The 26444-nt window shown below is 33.2% G+C and overlaps 3 protein-coding genes across 4 annotated transcripts; all 3 read left to right on the top strand.

Moving 5' to 3' along the window:
- Positions 1–1692: 1692 nt before the first annotated feature.
- LOC21395294 (protein trichome birefringence-like 24) lies at positions 1693–5559 on the top strand. Of its 2 annotated transcripts, XM_024171176.1 has the most exons (5): positions 1693–2066; positions 2240–2296; positions 2595–2633; positions 2803–3080; positions 4405–5559. In XM_024171176.1, the coding sequence occupies exons 1-5, from the start codon at positions 1841–1843 to the stop codon at positions 5176–5178; spliced, it is 1374 nt and encodes a 457-aa protein (XP_024026944.1). In that variant the 5' UTR covers positions 1693–1840; the 3' UTR covers positions 5179–5559. The 2 variants fall into 2 exon arrangements, with proteins under 2 accessions (XP_024026944.1, XP_010104979.1); XM_010106677.2 differs by lacking the exon at positions 2595–2633 and having other exon boundaries at positions 1694–2066.
- Positions 5560–7010: 1451 nt separating this feature from the next.
- On the top strand, positions 7011–9853 carry LOC21395293 (high mobility group B protein 6). The gene is made up of 7 exons (XM_010106676.2): positions 7011–7549; positions 8055–8177; positions 8259–8530; positions 8632–8974; positions 9068–9156; positions 9251–9335; positions 9480–9853. Exons 1-7 carry the CDS (start codon positions 7085–7087, stop codon positions 9600–9602), a joined length of 1500 nt encoding a protein of 499 aa, XP_010104978.1. The 5' UTR covers positions 7011–7084; the 3' UTR covers positions 9603–9853.
- A 4031-nt stretch (positions 9854–13884) lies between these two features.
- LOC21395292 (probable GABA transporter 2) lies at positions 13885–19014 on the top strand. The gene is made up of 7 exons (XM_010106675.2): positions 13885–14208; positions 14341–14571; positions 15532–15629; positions 16399–16585; positions 17488–17618; positions 17764–18000; positions 18420–19014. Exons 1-7 carry the CDS (start codon positions 14097–14099, stop codon positions 18807–18809), a joined length of 1386 nt encoding a protein of 461 aa, XP_010104977.1. The 5' UTR covers positions 13885–14096; the 3' UTR covers positions 18810–19014.
- Positions 19015–26444: the final 7430 nt, after the last annotated feature.

Genomic DNA, 26444 nt, shown 5'->3' with positions numbered 1-26444 from the left:
ACTCATGCTGTGATGTTTGAAACCAGTTTATGTTCCAAATCACACTTTTTAAATAGTTGAAACCACCACATTTTGGAACCAACGACCCCAACGATTGTGTGGTCCTGTAACGGTTTGGACAAGATATGTAGGAGTGTCTTCTGCTTTTATGTAGCTATTCAATTCAATGCAGTATATGGCTATTTTTTCTACCAAAAAAGCACATAGCTACATACCATAACTTGTTATATTTGTCTTTTTTTTTTTTTTTTTTAAAAGTTTATATTTGTGGTAACAGAGAAGTTACAACACTCCATGGGGCCTCTGTTTGTTGGCAACAAACTTTTTTTTTTTTTTTAAAAAAAGTTTATATTTGTGGTAACACCAATTCCCCCACTCTCTTTCTCTCTCTCTCCACAATGATGTTTAAGGGTCTATTTCAGATTAAAGTGACGAGGACTAATTTGTTAATATCTTATACCGTAGCTATGTGTTCCAAGTGTTACACATAGCCCATATATGAGATTGACAGAGAAGTTACAACACTCCATGGGGCCTCTGTTTGTTGGCAACAATACTATAATCCTAGATGATTAAACCAACACTTATTTGCTTAAATACTAAGAACTATTAACAACAACACTTCTTGATCTGCTATCAAAAAAATATTTATTTGTTTGTTATTTTATTCATCAGGCTTTCCATACTCAAATAAAAAAATATTATTTTTGTGAGAAAATTTTTAATTTTTAATAAATAAAACCGGTTGCAAAAGACGCTCATCTAACAAGAAAGATTCTCCATTTAGTCAATTTTTATTGTTTTTTTTTTTTAATCACGAATTCGGTCTAAACAGGGACAGCAAAAAGTGGCTTCTGTATTACAAGCTACTATGAAGTATGAACTATCTCTATCCCTTCAAAATCCATTGTTTAGGCAAATATCAGAGACAGACCAATCAATTATACAAAAAAATAATAATAATCACCAAAACTGAGTTCTTAGTCCCAAGTGCCAGCTACCTTTTTCTTGTTTACTTTGTTTTTCAAAAGCTTCCTTATTACTAATGAATTTAGTATATGTACTTGTAAACTTCCCTTTTGTTTTTCCCTTAAACACTTCTAAATAAATCAATAGCTCTCATATTCCCACTAATAAACGTGTAAAGGCACAAAAAAAGCCTTCTAAATAAATCAATAGCTCTCATATTCCCACTAATAAACGTGTAAAGACACAAAAAAAAGTCACATGATCATCAATTTAAAAAGTGATTATTAATCATATTTGCACATCAAGTTATTATTAAGTATCGAAAAGAAAATGTACCATTCAAACCTCTCTTCTCTCTCTTCATTTTAGGGGAGGTAAAATTTGGATTTAGCTACATGTTATATGAATTCACTATTTTATACTCGATAAACTCAGATTAGCAAAGAATTTGAGTGCAATTTACGTTTTGAAGAATATTATTTTATAGAGAAAAACCATTAAACAAAATTTTCAAAGCAAATGTAATAGTAATAATACTAAATGAGACATAAGTTAATAACAGTCATCTGTCGATAAATTTACGGGAAAAAACTTATCAGGACCTCAATATTCATCTACACTTCTTGGCCTTGTAATGTCGGTCACCTTGATCCAGTCCAACATTTTTTTTTAATTACTTTTTTCTGTATAATAATATACCAGCCTAGCCAACAGAGAACCAACAAACAGAGGAAAAAGAAAAAGAAAAAAAAAAAAACTTTATTTATTTGATTCTGGACATTTTGGTTCAAGACCCAGATTCAGCTACAAGCTAAAATAAGCACAGGAGAGAGAGAGAGAGAGAGAGAGAGAGAGAGAGAGAGAGAGAGAGATGAAGTTACTGAACTGGAAGCCATGGTTTCCGCACAAGCAAAATCAGTTGCTTGTGAAGGTCGCGGTTGGTTTTCTGTTAATGGGTCTTGCTTTTCGTCTTCTTTTCATTCGCTCCACAGACATTTCTCCGGAAATTGAAACCCCTTTTCCTCAAGAAACCCATCTCCCTCAGAAAGTTGTCGCTTCAGAACCACCGGCTTCTGTTGACCAAATGCAGCAAACTGGTAACTTTTTACACTTCAAAAACTGTTCTTACATATTATATTAAATTTAGTGGAAAATGAGATCTAATTTGTCATCAATGGTGAATGATGAAGATAATGATGGGATTTGTTTGTCATGCTTTGGGCTTTTACCTTAAATCATGTAAATTTTTAATGAGTGCTTTGTTGATTAGGGCCACCGAATTCTCTAGAAGTTAAAGAAAATGATGAACAGATACCTCAAAACACAGGTAATTCTACCCCAAAAGTGTGGCTAATTTAGTTGTGAATTGTGTGGATTGAGATCTAATTGTCATGTTTTGGTTTTTGCATGTAGTTTTTTGGTTTGTTGAATGATTTAAATTAGTTACCAAAGTTCTACGGCTGAGATTTTATTAATCTTTTCGTGCCCAAATTTGGTGTAGGAAAGTGTGATCTTTTTACCTTAAATTATGTTAATTTTTAATGGGATTGTCATGCTTTGGATTTTACCTCAAATTACGTTAATTTTTAACCTTTTTTTTTTTAAATGACCACTGGATTCTCTAGATGTTCAGGAAAATGAAGAACAAATACCTCAAAAGACAGGTAGTTCTACTCCAATAGTGTGGCTAATCCAGTTATGAATTGAGTATGGATTGAGTTCTAATTATAATGTTTTGGTTTTTGCATAATAGTTATTGAATTAATTGGACTAGTTTTGTAAAGTTCTCCATTTGAAATTATTGTACTCTATTTGTGCCGAACTTCTGTGCAGGAAAATGTGATCTTTTTACTGGGGATTGGGTTCCAAACCCCGCTGGTCCTATTTACACCAATAAGAGTTGTCCCTTTATTGAAGGGCACCAGAATTGCATGAGAAATGGTAGGCCTGATACAGGGTATTTGTATTGGAGGTGGAATCCAAGAGATTGTGACTTACCAAAGTTTGATCCTGAGAGATTCCTTGAGATGATGAGGAACAAAGCATGGGCATTGATTGGCGATTCAATATCTCGCAACCATGTCCAGTCATTGCTGTGCATGCTATCAACGGTATATTTGTTTAAATTGTTTAACATAATTAATCAAATTTGGTTCTTTGGATGATTGTTTGAATTGAAACTCAGCTAGTCCCTTTTCCATTTATTTCGTTTCTGATATTTGTAAGACTTGTTTTACTTAGTCCGCTTTAGCTATTTCTATCGGTGTAGTATTTCAAAATGGTTGGACTTGGAACCAGTATAGCCATTGTATAACCTTTCTAAGATGGTCATGGGATTCAAGTTGTGCTTTTTTGCTGTAATTCTGAGGATAAAGCGGTGAGTCATTATAGGTATAACCACCTGGGTAGTACATACATGCACAAGTAGCGACCTAAGTAGGATGGGCATTATGCTGTAGATTTGAGTTCTTACTCCTTTTTCGTTTTGGTATTACCATGGATTGAGAGGATTATGAATTTTGTGATTGTTAGAGTGCACATAATTAATGTTGATCTTGATCTAGTTGACTGTTGATTCACTAGAGTTTGGCTAGTGAAAGACTTGATGAAGATCTCAATCTTCCACATTGATGTTTCTAAAGCTTAATTTGTTTGAGAAACTATATGCAATTTGGTTCTTTTAGTTATTTTCGTACACGGTTCATCAATAGTTTGTGTAGCTTGCTTATGTTCTAGAGGTATTTTAACGTCTATGTGATTCTCCATTGTTGTTCTTTGCCATAAATTTTTTCATTCATACGAGGAACCTTTTGGTGTAGAAGGTTACTTCCTGGGATATTGTGTTCGATAAGGGCGTGAATTTTTCCTTCGCAACTTGGAATATGAATTGACAATTCCTTTTTTCTTTAAAAGATTTTGTTTGAACTAAATATTATCTTTATCCCTTGTGGTCGTTCATCCAATAGTCAATAATTGGGCCTTGCCTTTGGTCTGTGTTCTTGGCAAGTGTGCTACCTGAATATAATGCCTCAAATGTTTGAAAGTCACTATTTCGTTGATGGTTAACATCTCTTTGCTTTGTTGATTTATCATAATTGTACATGTAATCTGTAGAGCTCAAATGCAAAAATCTTCACGGGTTATGTCAAATGTGAAAATTGTCTTTGCTTTCGAGAAGCTAAGGGGTTTCTAAATTTTCAAAAAAAAAAAAAAAAGGGTCTTCTTTCCAATTGCAAAAGATGAATTTGGAGCCTGCATTTGTTTTTGTTTTTGTTCTCTAATAACAATGACGAGTGATATTCTAAAGACAATGCTGTTTGTGTCGTCATGGTAGATATTTATTTTCAGCCAACGCGATGTAGCAAATGTAATCTGTCCCAAATTCCGATCCTTTTTGAAATAGACTTTTCATTATATATCTTGTGTGCCCTTCAGGTGGAACGACCCATTGATGTCTACCATGACAAGGAATATAAGTCCAGAAGATGGCACTTTCGCACATATAATTTGACTATCTCTGTTATTTGGTCTCCTTTTCTTGTAAGAGCTGCCATCTTCGAAGATTATAACGGTGTTTCAACATCTGAAGTCAAGCTGCATCTTGACAAACTTGACAGTAAATGGACCGATCTTTACCAGAACTTGGACTACATGATAATCTCAACTGGGAAATGGTTTCTCAAATCTTCAATCTACTATGAGAACAATGAAGTGGTGGGCTGCCATTACTGTCCTAAAAGGAACTTCGAGGAGTTGGGTTTCGATTTTGCTTACCGCAAAGCACTGAGATTTGTTATGAACTACATAGCAACATCTGGCCACAAAGGCTCAATTCTCTTTAGGACGTCAACGCCAGATCATTTTGAGAACGGGGAGTGGTCTAATGGTGGGACGTGCAAGAGGACATCTCCAGCTAAAGAAGGTGAGTTTCAACTGAAGGACATACACAGGATTCTGCGTGATATCGAATTGGAAGAATTCAAGAATGTAACAGAAAAGGCATCTGCTAATGGGGTGAATCTGAAACTCCTCGATGTAAACCCGCTTTCGTTGCTAAGGCCTGATGGGCATCCGGGTCCCTACAGAGGGTATCATCCATTTGCTCATGACAAAAATGCAAAGGTACAGAATGATTGTCTGCATTGGTGCTTACCGGGGCCGATAGACTTATGGAATGATGTGATAATGGAGATGCTGGTAAATGGCTAAGAAAATCAGCCAGGTTGAATGCCTCACGAAATGTCCTCTCCATGTAAAGTGAAAATTGCATCTTGGGATTCTTGTAAAGGGTTACTCTTGCCATGATTTTGACAAATGATAAATCCCAACCTTCTATGCACCATAAAGTTCATCACTCTTGTTCATACATGCCATTGCCAGGTTGTTATTCCCACAAGTGAACCTCTAAGTATGAAACGGCCTGTCTTTAATTTTCATCTCCGCATGGTGTAGTTAGAAGATTACAACGAGCTCATATGATGTTAATTAAAATTTCAGCCATCATTATTTAAATTCCCAGACTTTGATTTTGTTATTTATAAAGTGTGCTGTGGTTCCACCTCCATTTTGTTAGATGGCCATGGTGGGTTGTGAGGGACTTAAATCACTCTTGTTCATACATGCCATTGCCAGGTTGTTATTCCCACAAGTGAAAGCTCTAAGTATGAAACGGCCTGTCTTTAATTTTCATCTCCGTATGGTGTAGTTAGAAGATTACAACGAGCTCATATGGTGTTAATTAAAATTTCAGCCATCATTATTTAAATTCCTAGACTTTGATTTTGTTATTTATAAAGTGAGCTGTGGTTCCACCTCCATTTTGTTAGATGGCCATGGTGGGTTGTGAGGGACTTCAATATTCAAGATTATCTGCAAGGTGCTTACTTTCAGAGACAAATTTGAAATTCTACGACAGTTTGGAGTCATTTTCGCTTTTTGTTAATTGCCCCCCTAAGGCTCAGCAGAAAGAGTTTTAGAAATGAAATTTTGCTGCATACTTTCTACACTAAATGAGAAGACACTTCTTTTTTTCTTTCTTTTTTTTTTCCCCCGATTGATAGGAAAATCCCTTTTTCCTTTTTTAATTTTTGGTAGAGATTTTCTTCTTTTCAATTTCAGTTTCCTTTTCTTTTCTTTTTTTTGTTTTTAAATTTGAAGGACAATTTTCCTTCTGGCCAACTTTCTGTATTATTGCGTATTTATTTGTGGCAAGATTTTCTTTCCCCGCAAGAAAAGTAACTTTATTAGAAAGGATTGTATATGACATTTCTTTTCTTTTGTTCGTTAAAAAGGAAAGATATTTTATTTTGTCAAGAACCAAAGCAAAAGAATGTTATGTATAATCTTAAACATCATTGCTAAGAGGGAATAAGTTCCATTTAGATTTTTGTGTGTGCGTTTTTCATTGTACGTTTCGTTAGACTTCATCCGAAAGAGTTTCTTTGTATTTTTTATGCGTTTCACATGTTGTTTTGCATTTGGAGACGTCAACAATCATTACTCGTTTTCTTCTCCTTTTTTCTTTTGTTCTTTTTGAAAGAAGTTAAAAGGTTGATTGCTTGTGGGAAGGTTCTTGCATCCCAATTCTAAAGAAACACATTGGGTTCTGTCAAATATGGTTGCTTAACTTTTTTATTTTAATTGTCAATGAATATAAATAAATCATTGGTAATAATAATCTTTTTATGGAAGTATTAACATTTTATTGTAATAGATGTAGAATAATTAAAATCAAATTTTAAACAAATACTTTATAATAATTTAAACATATGGAACATTATTAAATTATTTTAAAGAATTTCAACTAGTTTTCAGAAAAGAAGAGGAGGAAATATTTATCCACCAGGTTCTTTTATGGTATTTCCACCAACGGTCAAATTAAATCAAAAGATCCCCCACCCCCAGCGCCTGGATCTCAAACAACTCTTCATTCCCAAAAACTAAATTTGAATTTGAAAAATCCGACCGTTGGGTTTCTCTCCAACCCACCACCTCCTCTATATAAAACCCCCGTCTCTTTCCTTCACCAAACCACCCCAAACCCCCGTCCTCCACAGTCCAAACCCTCCCTTTCTCTCTCCTCTCTCTTTCTCTCTATCTCTCTCTCTCTCCAGCCATGGCTGACACTGCAACTGCCGAACCAGTAGCCTTTCCAAAGAAGCCGAAGAACAGCCGGAAGGCCCTGAAAGAGAAGAACGCCCCCGTCGACACCGACCTGCCGCCGACCTCGGCGTGCCCAATCCCTCCACCGATGTTGACGGATGATCCGACGAAGGAGAACCACGAGAGCCTGTCGCAGCCAAAGAAGGGAAAATCGGGCGCCGCCGCGTCGAAGAAACAACAGCAGGCGAAGCAATCTACGGCGGCATCGGCGTCGTCGTTCGAGAAGGAGTTGCTGGAGATGCAGGAGATGCTTCAGCAGCTGAAGATCGAGAAGGAGAAGACGGAGGAGCTTCTGAAGGAGAAGGACGAGATGCTGAAGATGAAGGAGGAAGAGCTCGAGACCCGAGGGAAAAAGCAGGAGAAACTCCAGGTTGAGTTGAAGAAATTGCAGAAGCTGAAGGAGTTCAAACCCACCATGGTTAGTCTTCTTCTTGATTTGATTGGTTTGATGATTCTTGATTGAATTAAGTAGGTTATTTTTAACGCTTCTTTGTTTTTCTTGATCCAATTTGATGATTCTTGATTCAATTGTTTGGGTTATTTTTGGTGCTTTTTGTTTATCTTGATCCATTTTTAAGACCATTTGTTCGTATTTCTTCTTAGTTTTGCATTTCCTTTCGTTTTATTAGTGAGAAAATGTGGGAAGAGAGAGGCTTACTTTTTCTTTTCCTTGAGAATTTTCATGGTGCATTTTGTACTGTCTGGCAGATTTCGGACTTGATTTTGTGATTCTTGATTCAAGTTTTTGGGGTTGTTCGACTTTTTGGTGTTTTTTTGTTTATATTGCATTTTTGCTCGCTTGGTTCTCGGGAAAATGAATTTATGGTGTTGTACCAAGAATTTTGTGGTTTTGTGCTTATTTCAGTTTTGTAGAGAAGATCTGAAAGCGTGAATAATATATGTGAATAATAATCTTTCTACAGACATTCCCAATTTTCCAATCAATGCAAGACAAGGAACAAGACAAGAAAGAGAAGAAGAAGAAACCGGAGAAGAAAAGGCCATCTCCATCATACATCTTATGGTGCAAAGACCAATGGAATGAGGTAATAAAAGCTGAGAAAGAAAAACAATTTTTTGAGAATTGAGATTATTTTTATTAATTTCTTTGGGTTTTTTAAATGCAGATAAAGAAGGAGAATCCCGAGGCAGAGTTCAAGGAAATTTCAAACATTCTGGGGGCTAAGTGGAAGAATATTACTGCTGAAGAAAAGAAGCCTTATGAGGAGAGGTACCAAGCTGAGAAAGAAGCTTACTTGCAGGTAATCGCGAAAGAGAAGCGCGAGACCGAAGCGATGAAGCTCTTTGAAGATGAGCACAAGCAAAAGACAGCCATGGAGTTGCTTGAACAATACCTTCAATTCAAACAGGAAGCTGAAAAGGAGAACAAGAAGACCAAGTAAAATTCCAATCACATTTCTATCTGTATATATCTTCATTCGTTATGATAATAGTAATGATGGAGTTTTCTCACACATTTTTTTTTTTTTTTGTTTTCAGGAAGGAAAAGGATCCTCTGAAACCCAAACAACCCATGTCGGCGTTTTTCCTGTTTACTAACGAGAGGCGAGCAACTCTACTGGCGGAGAACAAGAGTGTTACCGAAGTGGCAAAGATCACCGGTGAAGAATGGAAGAACATGAGCGAGAAAAATAGAGCGCCTTATGAGAAGAAAGCGCAGAAGAACAAGGAGAAGTATTTGCAAGAGATGGAAATCTACAAACAGAAAAAGGAAGAGGAAGTTGCCAGTCTCAGGAAGGAAGAGGCAGAGCAGATGAAACTTCAGAAGCAAGAAGCCTTGCAACTGCTCAAGAAGAAGGAGAAAACTGACAATATAATCAAGGTTCTTGACCATGAATTCGAGTTGATTATTTTTTGTCGTTTAGCCCAATTATGGACCCAACATTGCTTACTTTTTTGATTGAATAATCTACAGAAAACAAAGGAGAATCGGCAGAAGAAGAAGAAGAAGGAGGTTGACCCCAACAAGCCTAAGAAGCCAGCTTCCTCGTACCTTTTGTTCAGGTAATATCTCGGGGAAAAAAAAAGTTAAATGTCTTTTAATTATAATTGAAGGAAGGTTTCAAGAAAATTGCTTAATTTATGTGCTTACGTGCAGCAAAGAAGCAAGGAAGAATTTATTGGAAGAGCAACCGGGCATTGATAACAAGACCCTCAATTTAAAGATTTCACTTCAATGGAAGGTATATATATATTCATATAATTCCTAATGTCCAAATTTGTTCAAATTTTTAACCTTTTTCCTACATGTTCTTTGGTTTATTGAAGAAGTTCTTTTGAAATTTTTAACCCCAGTTTTAAAATTTTGATGTGGATGATGAACTTAGGAATTGAGTGAAGAAGGAAGGAAAATGTGGAATGACAAGGCTGCTGAAGCCATGGAGATGTACAAGAAGGAACTTGAGGCATACAACAAGACTACTGCTGCTTCTATCTCCACTGAAGAATGAAATCATGATGTTCAAGTGCTTCTTGAACATGTAATATTCCCAGTGTTTCCTTTGGGCTAGACAAGTATTTTCTTTTCTTTATGTCAACGTTGCCTTGAGCAGATTTGGAATTTAACGGCTTCATGTCTGTGAAATGTTTTTATTTGATTTGATCGCTCACTCAAAAAAAACTGCCATTTTCCGGACATGAAAAAAAAAAAGATTTTGACATTGTTGTTACAATGTGTTATTAAAATTGAGTAATTTAAAAAGATCATTGTTTTGTTATCAGAATTGGGGTGTTAAAAAAACTATATGGGGTGTGTTTTTTCTGACACTAATTTAAACATTATTATTATTAAAATAAGACATTGTAATAATTTTAAGGTTGAGATGATAACTTATCTCTCGTCAGTATTGAAACATCATCATCATTAGTGCATTTTCCACGTTCCTGTCTGTGAAATGTTTTTATTTTGATTTGATCGCTCACTAAAAAAAAACTGCCATTTTCCGGACATGAAAAAAAAAAGATTTTGACACATTGTTACAACAATGTTTTATTAAAATTGAGTAATTTTAAAAGATTTATTGTTTTGTTATCAGAATTGGGGTGTTAAAAAACTATATGGGGTGTGTTTTTTCTGACACTAATTTAATTTTCAAGTGGAAAATCTTTATGTGAACGTGCAAAGTTCTCTCAAAAGTTAGTGCAAATTTTACTTGAAAATGTTGGCTAATTCAGCCGGTCAGTCATCATTCACTGCTGTACGATATAGCAGGCCCCACCCCCTAACACAAATGTGACTTACTTAAAAATGTACTCTGAAAAAATCCTTCGATTTATTTTATTGGGGTGTTTTTTTTTTTTTTTTTTTTCGGATTCTTTTCCGAATATTTCCTCATTCTAAGAAACAACCAAAAAAAAAGGCAAATCTAGTTTAAACTTTTTAGAAATATAATGAAAATTGAAACCATCTTATAGGTCCATTAAAAATTATTACTAAGTCACTAAATAACAACAAATAGTGCACTTTAAGAAACAACCAAAAAAAAAGGCAAATCTAGTTTAAACTTTTTAGAAATAATGAAAATTGAAACCATCTTATAGGTCCATTAAAAATTATTACTAAGTCACTAAATAACAACAAATAGTGCATATTATTAAACATATCATTAACATCAATATAATAGTCGCGCTCTGTTCAATAAAAGAACAAAATCAAAAGTAATTTTTACGATAAATCTATTTTTTAGAAAATACAAAAAATAAACTAACAATTCTTCCTCCAACAACTAAAATAAAAAATTCAAATATTTCCAATCTTCGACGAATATTCTAATTTAGAGGGAAAAAAAAGCAAATCTAAAAAAAAGAGCAAATCATACCAGATCATTATTCTCTCTGTTGATAGCACTTTCAAATAGAATTATATCTTCCACAATAATTTAATTAATTTGTGATTTAATTTCCTTATTTTTGGGATTTGATTTTTTTTAAACAGATAGATATCTCACGATTTGTGGGGCAAATCACAGATATCTCACGATTATGTAAAAAAGTAATATATCATTTATAAAGTCAATAATGTAATTACGTAATATTTTATTTAAATATCATTATACAATTAGGTCGTGTATGAGATATTCTCAAACATAAGCCAAATTTCAATTCAAGATTTGTAATTTGGCTAGATCTAAATCACCCAATATGAAATACCTTTATACTTCTATGCCCATTATATTTAAATTGGTCATACTCTTATGCTATACTAACTTTACCTGCTTCCAGTGCAACACAATTTTCTTATGTGTTTCCTCCTTTCTGTTGGAGAATTTTATATATAGAGGAAGAAAAGAATGAGATAATTTTTGAGTTTGAGGCGTATTGTAAAATACTTTATTTAAAAATTTTATTTGCCATCATTTCTCAAAATTTGTTAATGAGTTTTAATGAAAAATTACCTCAAGATACAATAAACTTTTGAAAATAATATCTAACAATAATATTGAGTTCCATAATATGAATTAAGTCTGTAAATTTTCTGAAAAATTAATAAAGACAGAAGTGTCATTTTATGAATAAACACATTCTCTTCAAATATCACAATCATTCACATAAAGATAACTTTTTCATTGTAAAGGTATCTCTTCGTGTATTAATGCATCTATTACAATAAATATGTCTATTGCTAATAGGTATTCAAAAATGTATTAAAACATATCACCAATGGTTATATCAATTTGCATTACAAATCACACACTTGCATTTTTTCTGTCGAAGGCGTTGCAATGGGTTTGCCAGAGAAAACACATTGGCAACAGTAAAGAACAAGTTACAGCACGACAACCGCACAACCGTTGCAACGCCTGTGACTTTGCAGACAACACATGTTTAGTGCTGTCTCGCGGGTTACAACACATTTTACATGCGCTGCAGTACTTATGCAGTCTCAAATGCTTCCATTTGCATTTTAATGGTCTAAAAATGTGACTTGTTATGAGAGACATTACAATCTTTCTAACACTTTAAAAATGTATGACTTGTTATGAGAGACATATTACAATTTTTCTAACACTTTCTCTCTGAAAATTATGAGAACATAAAACTAATGCAAATTTATGTTACACTTGAATTTTTTTGGTGCCATTTAAATAATTCACAAGATGTTGAATGATGGAAAAATCAACCGGTCCTCAAAATTTTCAAGGATTCATGGTTTGAACTTTAAGAGTATGTTTGGTATGAAAGAAAAGTAGAAGGAAGGAAGAAGGTGGGATTTTGGGAGGAAAAATGAAAACGTCGGTTGTTTAGTAGGAGAGAAAAGAAAAAGGAAGAGAAAATAGAGTGAAAAATAATACATGTGGGCCCCATTATTTTTTTCTTTCCACAAGTGGGCAGAAAATGAGATGAAAAATGTAGACAACTCATTAAAGTGAGCAAAGTTACTAAACTACTATTTTCTCCATCAACATCCAAGTAAAAAATTTTAGGGTATAAAAGTAATTTACAAGTAAGATTTTTTCTTTCCTCCCAATTTAACTTCCAATACTAAACAAGTGAAGGTAAGCTCATTTTTTTTCCATCTTCTCATACCAAACAACATAACATAAAAGAAAATTAATTTTCTTTCCAACATTACTATTTTCTATCACTTTCATATTTTATTTCTATCATATTTTTTTTTTCTTCCTATCAAATATAGCATAAGTTCAAACTCTACAGTTCAAAACTCATAGTTCAAATCGAAAAATTTAAACCGTTCTAATTAAAACCCTCATAGACCCTTAAGGTTATTTTCATCGCATGGGACTTGATTCGATTTATCCCAAACTTTATTGGCCAATCCTAATGCCGCAGAGTGAGTGAATAAATCCTAGCACAGCAATCAAAGTATATTGCACGCGAGTATAAAAATCGGACATTTTCTAAGGGAAAAAAAAAGGGATCATATCCAGAGGTACTGCATCAACGCAGTTGCAGAGTGAACATAATCTAAAAAATCTGGAATCTTCTGCGGGGAAAAAAAATGTTTCTTTGTGCTGCAATTTCACCATCATATATTCTTGTAAAGCTTCATCCTTTTTTCTTTTTTTGGCTGGACTTCCCTTTTCTTTTTTTTTCTTTTTTTTTTGTACTTTTTTTTCGTTGGAATGCAGCTACGGTTTAAAATTAATGACGTAATGATGAGCTGAACTACACGGCATCTTGTTCGTGGTTGGTGGCCCACCTCTGTTCCGTCAACTATAAAAAGACCAAAACGACGTTGAAATATTCACAAGATGACCAAAACGACCTTATTAATATTCACGACGACGTAACCTGATGTTTATCCACGTATTCATTGGCCTTCAACTTGCCAATAAAAAAAATAAATAAAAAAAGGAATCAGATGCCATGTTTTTTAACCTCAATATTACAGAATTTATTCCTCAATTACCTTCAAATTAAATAATATTATTTTAAAAGGAAGAGTACAGATATTTCACACAAATATCGAGCTTGAAGTACAAATTGAATGCCGTTTATTTCATCAATTTAAGTTTTTAATTTTAAATTCTTATAATAAAAAATTTTTAAAAAATATCACATTTAATTTTTTTTATCATAATAAAAAAATTTTAAAAAATATTATAATCTACGAAGTGAACGAGACAATATATCAACTGAAAAGTCAAAAGCCGTGCGCATAAAAACACATCTAAAAAAAGAAGTTATCAAGGGTAAATTGGTAAACACGACACTAGAATCCGAATAAATTCCCTCCTTTGCCAATCCGAACCGTCAAAAATACTAGAGAAGTGAGACCTAAAAAAAAGAAAAAAAGAACGTGAAGGGAATTTTATTTTCATTTCCCTCATTCCCACCCGCATCCCTCGGGCGGCAGAGACAGCTCACCCCCGTCGCTTCCAAAGACAACATGATCACCACCACCAACAACAAACTCTCCCACCCTTTTCATCCCCTCCGCTAACGTGCGCCTCTAAGGCGTCGTTTAACGTATTTACCTTAACATGCGCTCAACCACCATCAACACCACCCTTCTCCGTCCAGTGGCGGAGCCTCCGAAACCCGTCTCGTCCCCCGACAACGACGCTGGTGCAGCCTTCGTCCTCGAATCCAAAGGTTTTTATTTTTATTTTTTGTTTTTTTTTTCATCTTCATCCGTGAAATTCTCGATCTCAGCTTAAATTTACGAAATATTTAATATTTTAAATGTTATCAACGTTGCTAATTTTTTTTTAAAATTATTTTCAGGGCAATGGTGGCACGCCGGGTTTCATCTGACGACGGCGATAGTGGGGCCCACGATCCTGACCCTACCGTACGCGTTCAGAGGGCTTGGATGGGTGCTTGGGTTGCTGTGCCTGACGATCATGGGGATCGTTACCTTCTATGCGTATTATCTCATGTCCAAGGTGCTCGACCACTGTGAGAAAGCTGGTCGCCGCCACATCCGATTTCGCGAACTCGCCGCCGACGTCCTAGGTAACCGACGATCAATATTATTTTAAATTAAAAATAAAAATAATAAAATAAAAGTGATTGGTTTTAAAGGTCGATAAATTCGTAACTTAATTTGAATCATAATTCAATTTTCTACCGTATTTTTTCTTAAAAAAATACACTTAAATTTATGAATCAAACGTTGACTTAAGTTTCTTTCCTCTCCGACAACGAAATGGACGTTAAAACGTCGTCGTCTCGCCTCTATAGTATTCTTGAGTAGGATTCTGACTCGTGGCCTGATGATGGTTTCTGATCGGCCCCGCATTTAGTTTAACTCCGTTACCATAAGTGACGTACATTTTTGCAAATTGCTGTTTGTTTGGTTGCCAAGAAAATGGAAGTTTGCAAATTTTCTCTTCATTTTTTAGACTTGTTTTTGTTGGTGTTGAGTAACTCAATAATGGCTATCAAGTACACACGTGTGTCCTTTTTGACCTTATGCGAAGATTGGCATGAAAGTTATGACTTTTGTGGTTGTACTTTTTGTTCGTTTATTATTTGCTTCTGTATGAAGTGAATTTAATGATCTTTGGTGGAGTAATAGCGTATGAACATCATGAAACGTGACATGTGAGTTCTTACAAAAGTTGAAGTATTGTTTTTTTTAAACGTGACATGGGTCTTATATGGACCATTACGCCACCTACCTCGGCCATGTGTAACTTCGCCCCTAATCGTTATTGCCTTTTAGGATTTAAATTAAAATGGTTAATAAGACGAATACCTCAAAATTTTCTAGACTACACAGTTATACTTTATAAATACCGTCTAATTTAAATAGTAATTAAGGTTAATAGTTCGTACGGCGGTGGTAACACTCTAGAGTAGAGTTTCTATAAGTCATAGTTTCAATAATTAATGTGTTATAATACTTTTTTTGCATAATGAGGTCAGTAAAGTGATATCAAATATGTGGCTTTTGTCATGTCTTTGTAACAGGTTCAGGATGGATGTTTTACTTTGTGATATTTATTCAGACGGCCATAAATACTGGGGTTGGAATAGGAGCAATTTTGCTTTCTGGACAATGCCTTCAGGTACAACGTATTTTAATACTTTCTGATATCAATCCCTTGTTTTTGTCTTGAAACTGATATTTATCCAGGTCGGATAAAACTCCATCACTTATAAAATAATGTATTCTATTAAGTTGGGTCCCACTTATCCACTTAACAGGTTCACTTTATATGAGTAGCTGAGTTTTAATTCACGAAGATATCTGTAAAATTACTTGAGTTAGATTACTTTTTACGTCTCATCCTTAACTTAGGTAATGCTGCTTTAGTAGTTTGTTGGATTATTAGTGGGAAACTTCCATTTATAGCCTACAAGATTGGCCATTAATTTTTGTCCATTTCACCGGGATTAGGACCCCACAATTTTTTTTCTCCATTTAAATTCGTAGCTGATTTGTGCTAAAACCAGTGACACGTTAAAAAGAAGCTGATGGGGTCCAATAGTTGGTTGGAACTGATAAATTAGTCTTCTGAACTAACGAGGACCATTAATTGTTAAAGCATAGATGTAAGTGAGCAAGAGCGTCATGACTTTTCCAAATTTCGGAGCCACTTGTTTGTAGACACTGTGCAAAATACCAAAGAAATTATGCAGATGAATATGAATGTGTCAGAATTTCATTTATAATCCAAGACAAAAACAGTTTAGTCCTCTATATGACCATTATGAATGTGTTACTTGTGTACTTTTCTATAATGAGATTGGAGTATTATGAAGAAAACTGGCACTGCTCAAATCTTGCATTATCTAAGCAACTTATTTTTCACATTTTTATCTCTGGCTGTATAGATTATGTATGAAGAGATTTCCCCAGACGGGCCTCTGAAATTATACGAGTTCATAGCAATGGTGACAGTGATCATGATAGTCCTGTCTCAGCTTCCTAGCTTCCACTCCCTTAGACATATCAACTTGGGCTCACTGGTTCTCAGCTTGGGCTACTCCTTCCTTGTGGTTGGTGCTTGTATCAGTGCAGGTACTAGAACCTTAATATTTTCATTACAATGTTTTAGTCTTCCTCTTTTACTATTAAGTAAAAGGCCATGGTTGTCATTCCTCACCGGTACCGCTGTCTCACAGTAAACGTTAGGTTGAGCCCACTAATTTAGTTGACTTGCACAAATACTAATTTGTCACGGTTCCTTCTCTGCGTTTTATCTACAACTGTCATATTGCGTTTAAACTATTTTGAATGGTCAAGATCTGATGAGGTACTAATGCGTAAAAATTAATAGTGGGGGATGACAGTCCAAGTAAAAAATATAAAAGCTCGTGGGATGGCACATAAATTCTGATACTTTAAGCATCTTGCCCATCTGAATGTTTCTTAAGAATTACTTATGTTTTTTGTGGAATTTAGTTTAGTTCTTGACTTAGACATAAACAACTCTCTAGCCTTGGTAACGAAAGAAAGCGTGTATTATGAGGTATCTTTCTGTGTTCACGTGGACGTTTGCCGTTTCTATTGTGATTCAACGTGTGTTATTTAGGGCCACACTGTTTTGTAATCCTTCAAAGTGGTTCCAGAATTTTCAAGTTGGTAGTTGCTACTGGAAGCAGAACTTGGACTTTGTACTGTCAGTTGCTCAATAATTTTATCAAGGTATTTATTTGGTCCTGCATGTTAGATTGTTTCTGATAAACTCGAAAACAAAGAACATAGATAACCCACGGGTTGCTTGACCACAATTTTTAGAGGAAGTAACATCGTGGCTCATAAGAGGACCCCACTGAGTGACCATATCTAGGCAATTGCTCACTGGAAAGGCACCTAAATGTTAGATTATACCATTTAGGAAATGAGGTTTCTAGTGTTTGCATACTCTTAGAAACTTGTTAGCTTAAGTTATTTATGCTACTTTCTACTTTGGTCTGCAGGTACTTCAAAAAACGCCCCACCAAGGGACTATTCCTTAGAATCTTCAAGCTCATCCCGGGCTTTCAGTGCCTTCAGTTCCATCTCCATATTAGCCGCCATTTTTGGGAACGGGATACTACCTGAAATACAAGTAAAGACACAGATTAATCCTTGGAGCATTTGATGTTAAACCATTGTATGATCTGTTTGAAATCACAGACATTAAAACACACGACTCAAACGAGAAATGGTTTTGCTAGTTCTTCATTTTAATTACGACCTTGCCGTCCATACAGGCTACTCTGGCTCCACCTGCTACTGGGAAGATGGTAAAAGGCCTTTTGATGTGTTACTCAGTGATTTTCATCACCTTCTACTCAACTGCTGTATCCGGTTACTGGGTTTTTGGGAACAAGTCTAATTCGAACATTCTCGAGAGCCTAATGCCGGATGAAGGACCTGCTTTGGCTCCAACATGGGTTCTTGGACTTGCAGTTATCTTTGTTCTCCTTCAGCTCTTTGCCATTGGCCTGGTAAATATAGCACACAATTTACTTTGAAAAAAAAAGGTCAAATCAGTCTACAAATCCACGTTAGGAGGAAGGAAATGCTTTTATGTTGAGCAGCCTAACATAATTTATTGATTAGTTTCACTTATGCTTCAGAAATACTCAAGCTTAAGGTTTATCTCACATGCCCTTGAAGTTCAAAATGTGACATTTCCAATTAGAATATCATCTCAATTTCTTATTCCGTCATGTTAGAATGTGTTGCCAAATGTGACATTTAATTCTTAAATTTTCTCCTGACACGTTCTGCTTTCCAAGTTTATGGATTGCAAATGTCACATTTTGAAATTTAGTGAAAATTGAGACGACCACTTAATCCAATTTATCCTAATTTCTTAACAATGTTTGTGCTCAACTTAGTATGGCTCTCCAATATAATGCAGGTATATTCCCAAGTTGCGTATGAGATCATGGAGAAGAAATCAGCAGACGCCGACCAAGGGATGTTTTCGAAAAGAAACCTCGTTCCTCGGCTAATTCTTCGAACGTTGTACATGGCGCTCTGCGGATTCTTTGCAGCAATGCTTCCGTTCTTCGGAGACATAACTAGTGTGGTAGGAGCTATTGGGTTCATCCCTTTAGATTTCATCCTCCCAATGCTTCTCTACAACAAGACTCACAAGCCTCCAAGATCATCCTTCACCTATTTGATCAACATCTCTATCATCTTTGTGTTCACAGGAGTAGGAATAGTGGGTGCATTCTCTTCTCTGCGGAAATTGATTCTTGACGCCTATAAGTTCAAACTCTTTAGCAGTGATGTGGTTGACTAGGCTTCTACATAAATACCAATATACATATAATAGTTTCTTTTCTTTAGTAGGAAGAAACTTCAATCTTAATGGCATTTTAGAATCTTACAGAACAAAATACTTGTGTTATACAGCAAGAATCATTCCTATCTTATTAACGAAAGAAGGGAAAAAAAAGAAAAAAGAACAAAAAAAGACCCTATGATCTCGAACCGATCTTACTCAAAAACAGATCTTACTAGAAAATGCAAGTGTGTCTAATTGGTTTATTTTGTATATGGGACGTCATTGGGGTGAATCAAAGGTATAGCATTTTATTCCCCCTCAAAAAAGGGGAAAAAATGGATTACCACTTTTGTTAAAAGAGTTTAGTCTAATTTACACGTAAATTAGTATAGGTAAATTATTTGGGAGTGAGAAATAGACTCCATTGAAGCCTCACTCATAGCACCAAAAGGAGAGGGAGGAGTAGCGGGAAGGGGAGACTCTCTTTGAGAGAGCGATCAAATTATCCTTCGAGAAGAGCAGAGTAAGGGTTGTTCTTCTGTTGCTAAGGAAAGTCATGAAATAAATGGGGCCTTGGAGGGGTAGGGTGGGCCGTGGGGTGGGATGGGGGTGGGCTTACTCCCATTTGAAGCCTCCCCGCCGTTCGAAGAATAGAGTAAAGGGACAACCCAACTCGTAGTTCCACCTAAGACGGCCTGCCATTCTTGATTAAATAGTATTGGGTGTAATACGCGTGACATCACTTGATAAGTGCAACAAAATCTTGAGAGAAAGAGGAAAATATGTTAAAACTTGAGATGAATTAAAATTAATAGGCCAATAGTTTACATAAGTTAATAAATAGGTTAAATTATTACTTTCGTCCATAACTTGTCTGGTTATGAACCATAACTTGACAAGTTTGTTCATAACTTATCTGGTTATGAACCATAACTTAACAAGTTATGGCCTATTAATTTTTATAACTAAAAATTGGCCTATATACTTTCTTAAGTTTTTCATATTGGCCTATTTTCTACTATTTCTCCAAAATCTTATACTATAACCCAAAGGGCAAAGTCAAAGGCCCAAGACATTTAGATCTCGTTCATTTTACCGATTTGAGTTTTTAATTTTAGATTTTTACAGTTAAAAGCTCTCAGAAAATGACACATCTAATTTTTTTTTACCACAATTAAAAGTTCTCATAAAATGTCACATCTCAGGATAAATTGAAAACTCAAATCTGCAAAGTGAACGAGGTCTTAATGTTTCTCTGGCTTATTTTGGTATTGCTTTTTCCTCTCAAAATCAGCTTCTGCTTGTAGTAGAAGTTGATTTTAGTGTTTGGTAAATCTCCTCAAAAGTGCTTTTTGAATAATTATTTAAGAATCTACATTCAAAATCAGAAGCAGCCTAAAGACAACTTTAGCTTATAGATTGTGCATGAATCAACATAATACAATTAATTAAACTTTCATAATAATTTTACCCCTAATAAAATTTATAATTTATAATTTATAATTTTCTCAATATAAAATTCAGACTCGTAATATAATATAATATAATAGTAATATTGTAACAAATAATATCATAATTATATTAATAACTCGAATATTATTATTCTATCATATAATATGATATTATAATTATTATTTTATAATATATAATATATAATATATTATATTGTATTGATATAATTATATTTATTATATTAATAATATTACAATAATATTATTACATTATATTATATTGATATAATTATATTCATAATAATAATAATAATATAATAATTTTCTTATGTAATATTATAATATGTTTTATAATATTGTAATTATATTAACCATTTTAATAATATTATTATATTCTATATCATAGTTATATAATATGTTATTGAATAATAGTTTTATTGTATTATATTAAATATAACAATAAATATACATTATATTGTAATTATATAAATTATATTATAGTATAATATAATATAATCGTTATTTTTAATTATTGCAGTTATTATTTAAATAATACTATTATATTTTATATCATAATTATATAATAAATTTTTTTTTGTATTATAGTAAATATAATAATAAATATATATTATATTGTAATTATATAATATAATATAATATAATATAGTCGTAATTTTTAACTATCTATAGCAATTCAACCTCATAATTTATCAAACGTTATTACACTGATTTTGAAACCAGCACAGTTATTATAATTATAGTTTATTAAACACTCAATTACTTTTTATAACAGTTACTTCTTCTTTTAGTAAAATTAAAAATAATTTTTTTAAAATTTACAGCACTATCAAATTAAGCCTCGATATTGTAAAAGTCACTCTAATAGTTACACATGAGAGGGGTATCAGTTGAAATTTTAAGCCAACCTGAAACCTTACTCAAAGTTGGAAATGACGTGGCATTTATTGCAAACACTGCATAAAGCAATATTTGTGTCATGTTGTGGTTTAGTATGGAATGACATGCTTGCTATTTGAATCCAAAACAAAACAGACAAGTTAAGGGTTGTTCTTTTACAATAAAACTCATAAAAAGTTTAAATTCAAGTTACAACTTTATTCAAGTTTACGTTTTTTTAAATTCTAATTTTATTCAACTTTACTCAACTTTATTCAAGTTACAACTTTAACTCAAGTTATAACTCAAATTCAACTAAAAAACTATACTCAAGTCACACTCCAAAAGAACAAGTTCTTAGTAACGCAATAATCACTGTCTTCTACTAAATATCAATACTGTTTATGACAGGTATTGCTCAGTATACAAATTGACATATGAAGAGAGGTAAGCAAACAAAAGACATCTATATTCCGTTATGTTTATACAATATTTTTTTGCTTAAATGATTAGTCCTTTTAGAAGTGTTTATCTATAACAAAACAGACACATCTTTTGGCCATCTGTATAACAGTCTTTTAGGAGTAAAATAAAAAATGTCAGTTGAAGAAATTAAATGAAAAAAGTCGCTCATTTTGTAAAACGATTTTTAGAAATCCGAAAATGCCCTCCATCAGAGATACACCACTCTCCTCCTTCTTCCTCTTTACTCTCTCGTTGGAACCACGAACAGCAAATCAGAAATGTGAAGCCGACAATGGTGGAACGAAGCTCGCGACGGCGTCTGCATCTGCAGGTGGAAGATCACGCAAATTGAGAGGAGAAAAAGAGAGAGCAGCACAGAGAGAAAGGGGGCGAGCAAAGAGTGCGCGAGGAGAGAGAGAGGGCAGAGGAGAGAGACTGTAAGCAGAGAGAGGTGCAGAGGAGAGAGAGACGGGGCAAGGGTGAGAATAGAGAAGGTAGAAAGAGAGAGTGAGAGAGGATAGAGAGTTAGAGTCCGTTTAATTTGTTAATTTGAATTTATAATTTAAGTTGTGATGTGATTTGATGTAAGAATTTTTTACTGTAATAAAAAAATTAAATATAACTATTTTTAAAAATTTTTTATTGTAATAAAATTTAAATTTTAAACTTAAAACAGTGAAGTAGAGATTTGAAAATTTTGAGTATTTTTGGTAATTAAATATAGAGAGAAAGAGAAAAATAGGTCAAGATTTGAGATGAATTAAAATTAATAGGTTAATAGTTTACATAAGTTAATAAATAGGCTAAATTACTGTTTTCGTTCATAATTTGTCTAGTTATGAATCATAACTTGACAAGTTATTGTCCATAATTGTTCATAATTTGTCTGGTTATAAATCATAACTTAACAAGTTTATCCATAATTTATCTAATTATGAACTATAATTTAACAAGTTATGACTTATTAATTTTTATAACTAAAAATTAACTTATATACTTTCTTAAATTTTTTATATTAACCTATTTTTTATTATTTTCCTTAAATATAAGGTATTTCTAACTACTCTTAAATCTGATTTTTAGGGGTCCTTCTCTTGTGCTAGGCCCATTTCGGCATACGGATGGGACAAGTAAAAAACGATGTTGATTAACTTTCGTTATTTTATAGATTTAAGTGTTTAATTTAAATTAAAATATATTATTTTTTAAAAATTTTTAATTGTAATAAAAAAAATTATATATTATATTTTTTAAAAATTTTAAATTTATATTTAAAATTAAAATTTTAAATCGATAAAAATAAATAAAATTTAAATTATAAATAGGTATTTTACTGTGCCCCACCGTGTAACGTGGAAGGAATACAGGAAATCAACCGATAAAAATGTAAAAAGTAGTTTACTGACGTGTCCAGATCCTTGGACCCTCTTTTCTCTTTGCTACACGTGTCTCTGTGTACACTGCAGATGCTCTCTCCTCCTTGTTCTTCTCTTCCCCCACCCATTCTCTTCTTTGCAGATGGTGGGGCTAAAAACCCAGAAAATCCTTCTAAAAATCACCCAGGATAAAAAAAAAAGAAAAAAAAACACAATTGAGAGTCGGGTGATATGTTGAACATTTCTAAGCTTATTAACTTGATTTAGATTCGAACGTCATTTTGCTGGTTTTTTGAGGATTTTAATTGTAGACGAAAGGATAAAGACCTGAAATAGAAGAAACGTAAATGAGAAATTTGATTCTATGTAAGTCAGATTATATAAAACCATGTACGAAAGAAGATGAAATAATGGTCAATGACTTCAAGTTCTTGGCTGGAGATGAGTATTAATCAATGACTTATGTAATTCTGTTGCTTCAAGTTCTTTGCTGAATTCTGATATTAAAAACAAAAATAAAAAACAAAAACAAAAACAAAAAATGTTCTTGGCTGGAGATCTGCCATTGCGGTAGCTTTTTGGTTGTAGTTTATTTTTGTCTCTTGGTGCTTTCGTTATACATAGAAATTAAAAAAAAAAAAGTCATGAGTTGTTTCATTTGGAAATTCCACGGATCCTTTTCATTGCAGATCTGCAATCAATTTTTTATTGTTTTTTTTTTCCATGGCAGAGCTTTAATTGAGAGGTAATTGTGCCAAAAAAACCCATTTTGATATATGTTTAAAAGGGCAGTTGGATGAGAGACTGAAAATGGCTTCTAAAGTCAAATAATCCAGTTGGTGAAGGGTTTAAGCATATGATTCATATTTCTTTCCCATAAATACGGAAAAGTCCTTAATATATGGAGTTATAGGACAGATATGGCCGACCTTAATCTAAGGTATAACTTGAAAATCTTTAAAAGCTTGGTTTCTCCTTAATTAATATTATGAAGTCAAAGCGCTGTATTTAATTAATCTGAATTGTGATTTGAGACAGTAAGATATTGGGTTTTGTTAATTATAACACTGATTGTTTTTTTTTTTTTTATTATTATTTTATTGTACTCGTATTTCACACGTCCAAAGTGGGAACCCAAATCATCCTCCTAATCTGCGTTGATCATAATCTTGATATACTTTTGTCAACTTATCCTTTTTCTGTCATTTCTTTTTTTTTTTTTTAGGAGCTTTTGTCTTTTATGGAATTGGATGGGTTATTTTTGATGAACAAAGCTGAAAATGACTTATTTGTCTAATTGGTCCATATGTATGTATTTCTTTTTCCTTGTTCCTTTTCATGAAGCTATCATGAATGGAAACTTGACTATATATCTGAAAAGTATTTTAGTTAGTTTTTTTTTTTTTAAAATTATTTTTATCCGTAATCTTATCAAAACTCTTTAAAAAATTGTCAACATTTCGAGACTTGATTCTTCTTTTTTTGTCTTGTTTTATAGTATCTTTTAAGCTAACCTAAATATAAAATTAATTTATATAAAAAAAAAGATAAATGTATTCAGAGAATCAGAATTTAGAGGACACATGGCCATAATAGGAAAATATTTACCATCTTAAGCCATTACGAAGTGGGCTACCCTAAAAAAATATTTAAGTATGATGTGGGGAACAAATTAAGGTCAAAATCAAAATAAAAGTACACAACCCTATTTTAGGAGTTAAAACACCCATCTTTATTAGCCAATTCTTAGGTTAAAATTCTATGTTTAGAAAACGATTCTATTTTTTTTTTTTTTGAACTGAATTTTTTTTAATAAATTAATAAGTTATACAAATAGTCGCAAATGACCATAACTTATAAAGAAATTTGATTCTGGATATTGACTGAATTCACCAAAATAAATGAAGAAGAACTCTTATATTGTCACAATTCTTATATACCGCACATATTTCATTACTTAATTGGCTGCTCAATAAAGTAATATTATCTTGATTAACAATTAACATTAAAAAAAGTTATATTTATAGTAGGTTTATGTACAATAAATCTATAACATTGTCAATTAAAACGTAAACACCACGCATTCAGTTTGGGCGTGTGTTGAGTTTCCCAACTAATGTGTTAGTTAAAACTAATTTGTAATCCACTTTTTGACTACTTGCGCTTGGCTATGATAAAGAATCCACTTAATTCAAGGTGGCTCAAAATCATGTTAATTAATTATATGGTCCTACATCTGGACAAGGAATAAATAATCTCAGCAATATTGATCTATATATCACTTTCAAAAAAAAAAATAAATAAATAAATGAATCTTGATCTATGTATTACTCACACCAATATCTTGCATGTATATATAAGTTGCCCAAGAGTGGTTCATCAAAGACAGAATGAATTTCTTCTAATCCGCGTATGTACTACTGTGGAGTCATAATAGCGAAGACAAAAAGATAAATTATTTGCATTAAACATTTTAACATTTTATTAAATATATGGGCCCATTTAATAAATGCCCTCGTTATACTTCTGCACGATTAAGATATACAATAATTCGAATTTCCTTCACGTTCACGTAACATGTACTCTTTGATGAATAATTTATTTGTTTAAAATTGTGGATTAGGAGTAATAATCACGAACTTGCATGATGTATTACCTATACTTTTGCACATGATTAAAACTCGTTTTTTTTTATTTGGTTATTCTATAACATTCCTACAATCACCAAATTGGCCTTAAAACTCATCTTACGCACGTATATTGGCCATATTACATCTCTCATTTGTTGTTCTTGACAAGGTTTTCTATGAAGCATGAACGAATATCAATTATTAAATTTTTTTATTATTACACAGAAACTCATCTACGAACAATACTAATGTAACAACAGTCGAAACAATTATTAATTTTGGAGTAATTATATATATATTCCAATATGCAATCGTGTTATTACACGTATCTACTCTATATAATACTAAATGAGAAAAAAATTTGATGATTGGATTTATTCGGACGGTGCTTAACAGCTTTTCCCACATGCTTAACGTGAAAAGAGGATCCAAGGACCACATGTAAAAGCCTCCTTTTTAAGTAAAAATCACAGGTTGCGTCACATAAGCTTGATTTTTAGTGTTCTTGAAGCAAATACGTGATTGAATAGTATTTCTATCATAATTTATAATAGAGCTCAACAATCAATCGATTTTAGTTCAATTCTCACTAAGATTGACAATTCGTGTCACGTGTCGTGTTTCCGTGATACGAAATTTTTTAAAAACCAAAACACGAACACGACACAACCACTTTACGGGTTGACACAACACGACACGAAAATAATCCGTGACGCGAAATTGACTCGTACACCTGAAATTGACACGAAAATTATATACTTTTCTTTAATTTTTTACATATTAAAAATAACTTAAAATTCATAACACACTAAAATACAATAATATCCATCA

The sequence above is a fragment of the Morus notabilis genome, unplaced genomic scaffold, assembly GCF_000414095.1.
Source record: "Morus notabilis unplaced genomic scaffold, ASM41409v2 Scaffold118, whole genome shotgun sequence".
NCBI classification, from domain to species: Eukaryota; Viridiplantae; Streptophyta; class Magnoliopsida; order Rosales; family Moraceae; genus Morus; species Morus notabilis.
The sequence above is the reverse complement of the archived record's forward strand: the minus strand, read 5'-3'. Positions and strand labels throughout refer to the sequence as shown.

Coding starts and splice junctions, on each gene's coding strand:
- LOC21395294 (XM_024171176.1), top strand. CDS start 1,841: ATGAAGTTACTGAACTGGAAGCCATGGTTTCCGCACAAGCAAAATCAG. Junction 2,067..2,239: donor TGACCAAATGCAGCAAACTG/GTAACTTTTTAC, acceptor TTTGTTGATTAG/GGCCACCGAATTCTCTAGAA. Junction 2,634..2,802: donor ACAAATACCTCAAAAGACAG/GTAGTTCTACTC, acceptor ACTTCTGTGCAG/GAAAATGTGATCTTTTTACT.
- LOC21395293 (XM_010106676.2), top strand. CDS start 7,085: ATGGCTGACACTGCAACTGCCGAACCAGTAGCCTTTCCAAAGAAGCCG. Junction 7,550..8,054: donor AGGAGTTCAAACCCACCATG/GTTAGTCTTCTT, acceptor ATCTTTCTACAG/ACATTCCCAATTTTCCAATC. Junction 8,975..9,067: donor AAACTGACAATATAATCAAG/GTTCTTGACCAT, acceptor AATAATCTACAG/AAAACAAAGGAGAATCGGCA.
- LOC21395292 (XM_010106675.2), top strand. CDS start 14,097: ATGCGCTCAACCACCATCAACACCACCCTTCTCCGTCCAGTGGCGGAG. Junction 14,209..14,340: donor CTTCGTCCTCGAATCCAAAG/GTTTTTATTTTT, acceptor AATTATTTTCAG/GGCAATGGTGGCACGCCGGG. Junction 17,619..17,763: donor GGATACTACCTGAAATACAA/GTAAAGACACAG, acceptor CCGTCCATACAG/GCTACTCTGGCTCCACCTGC.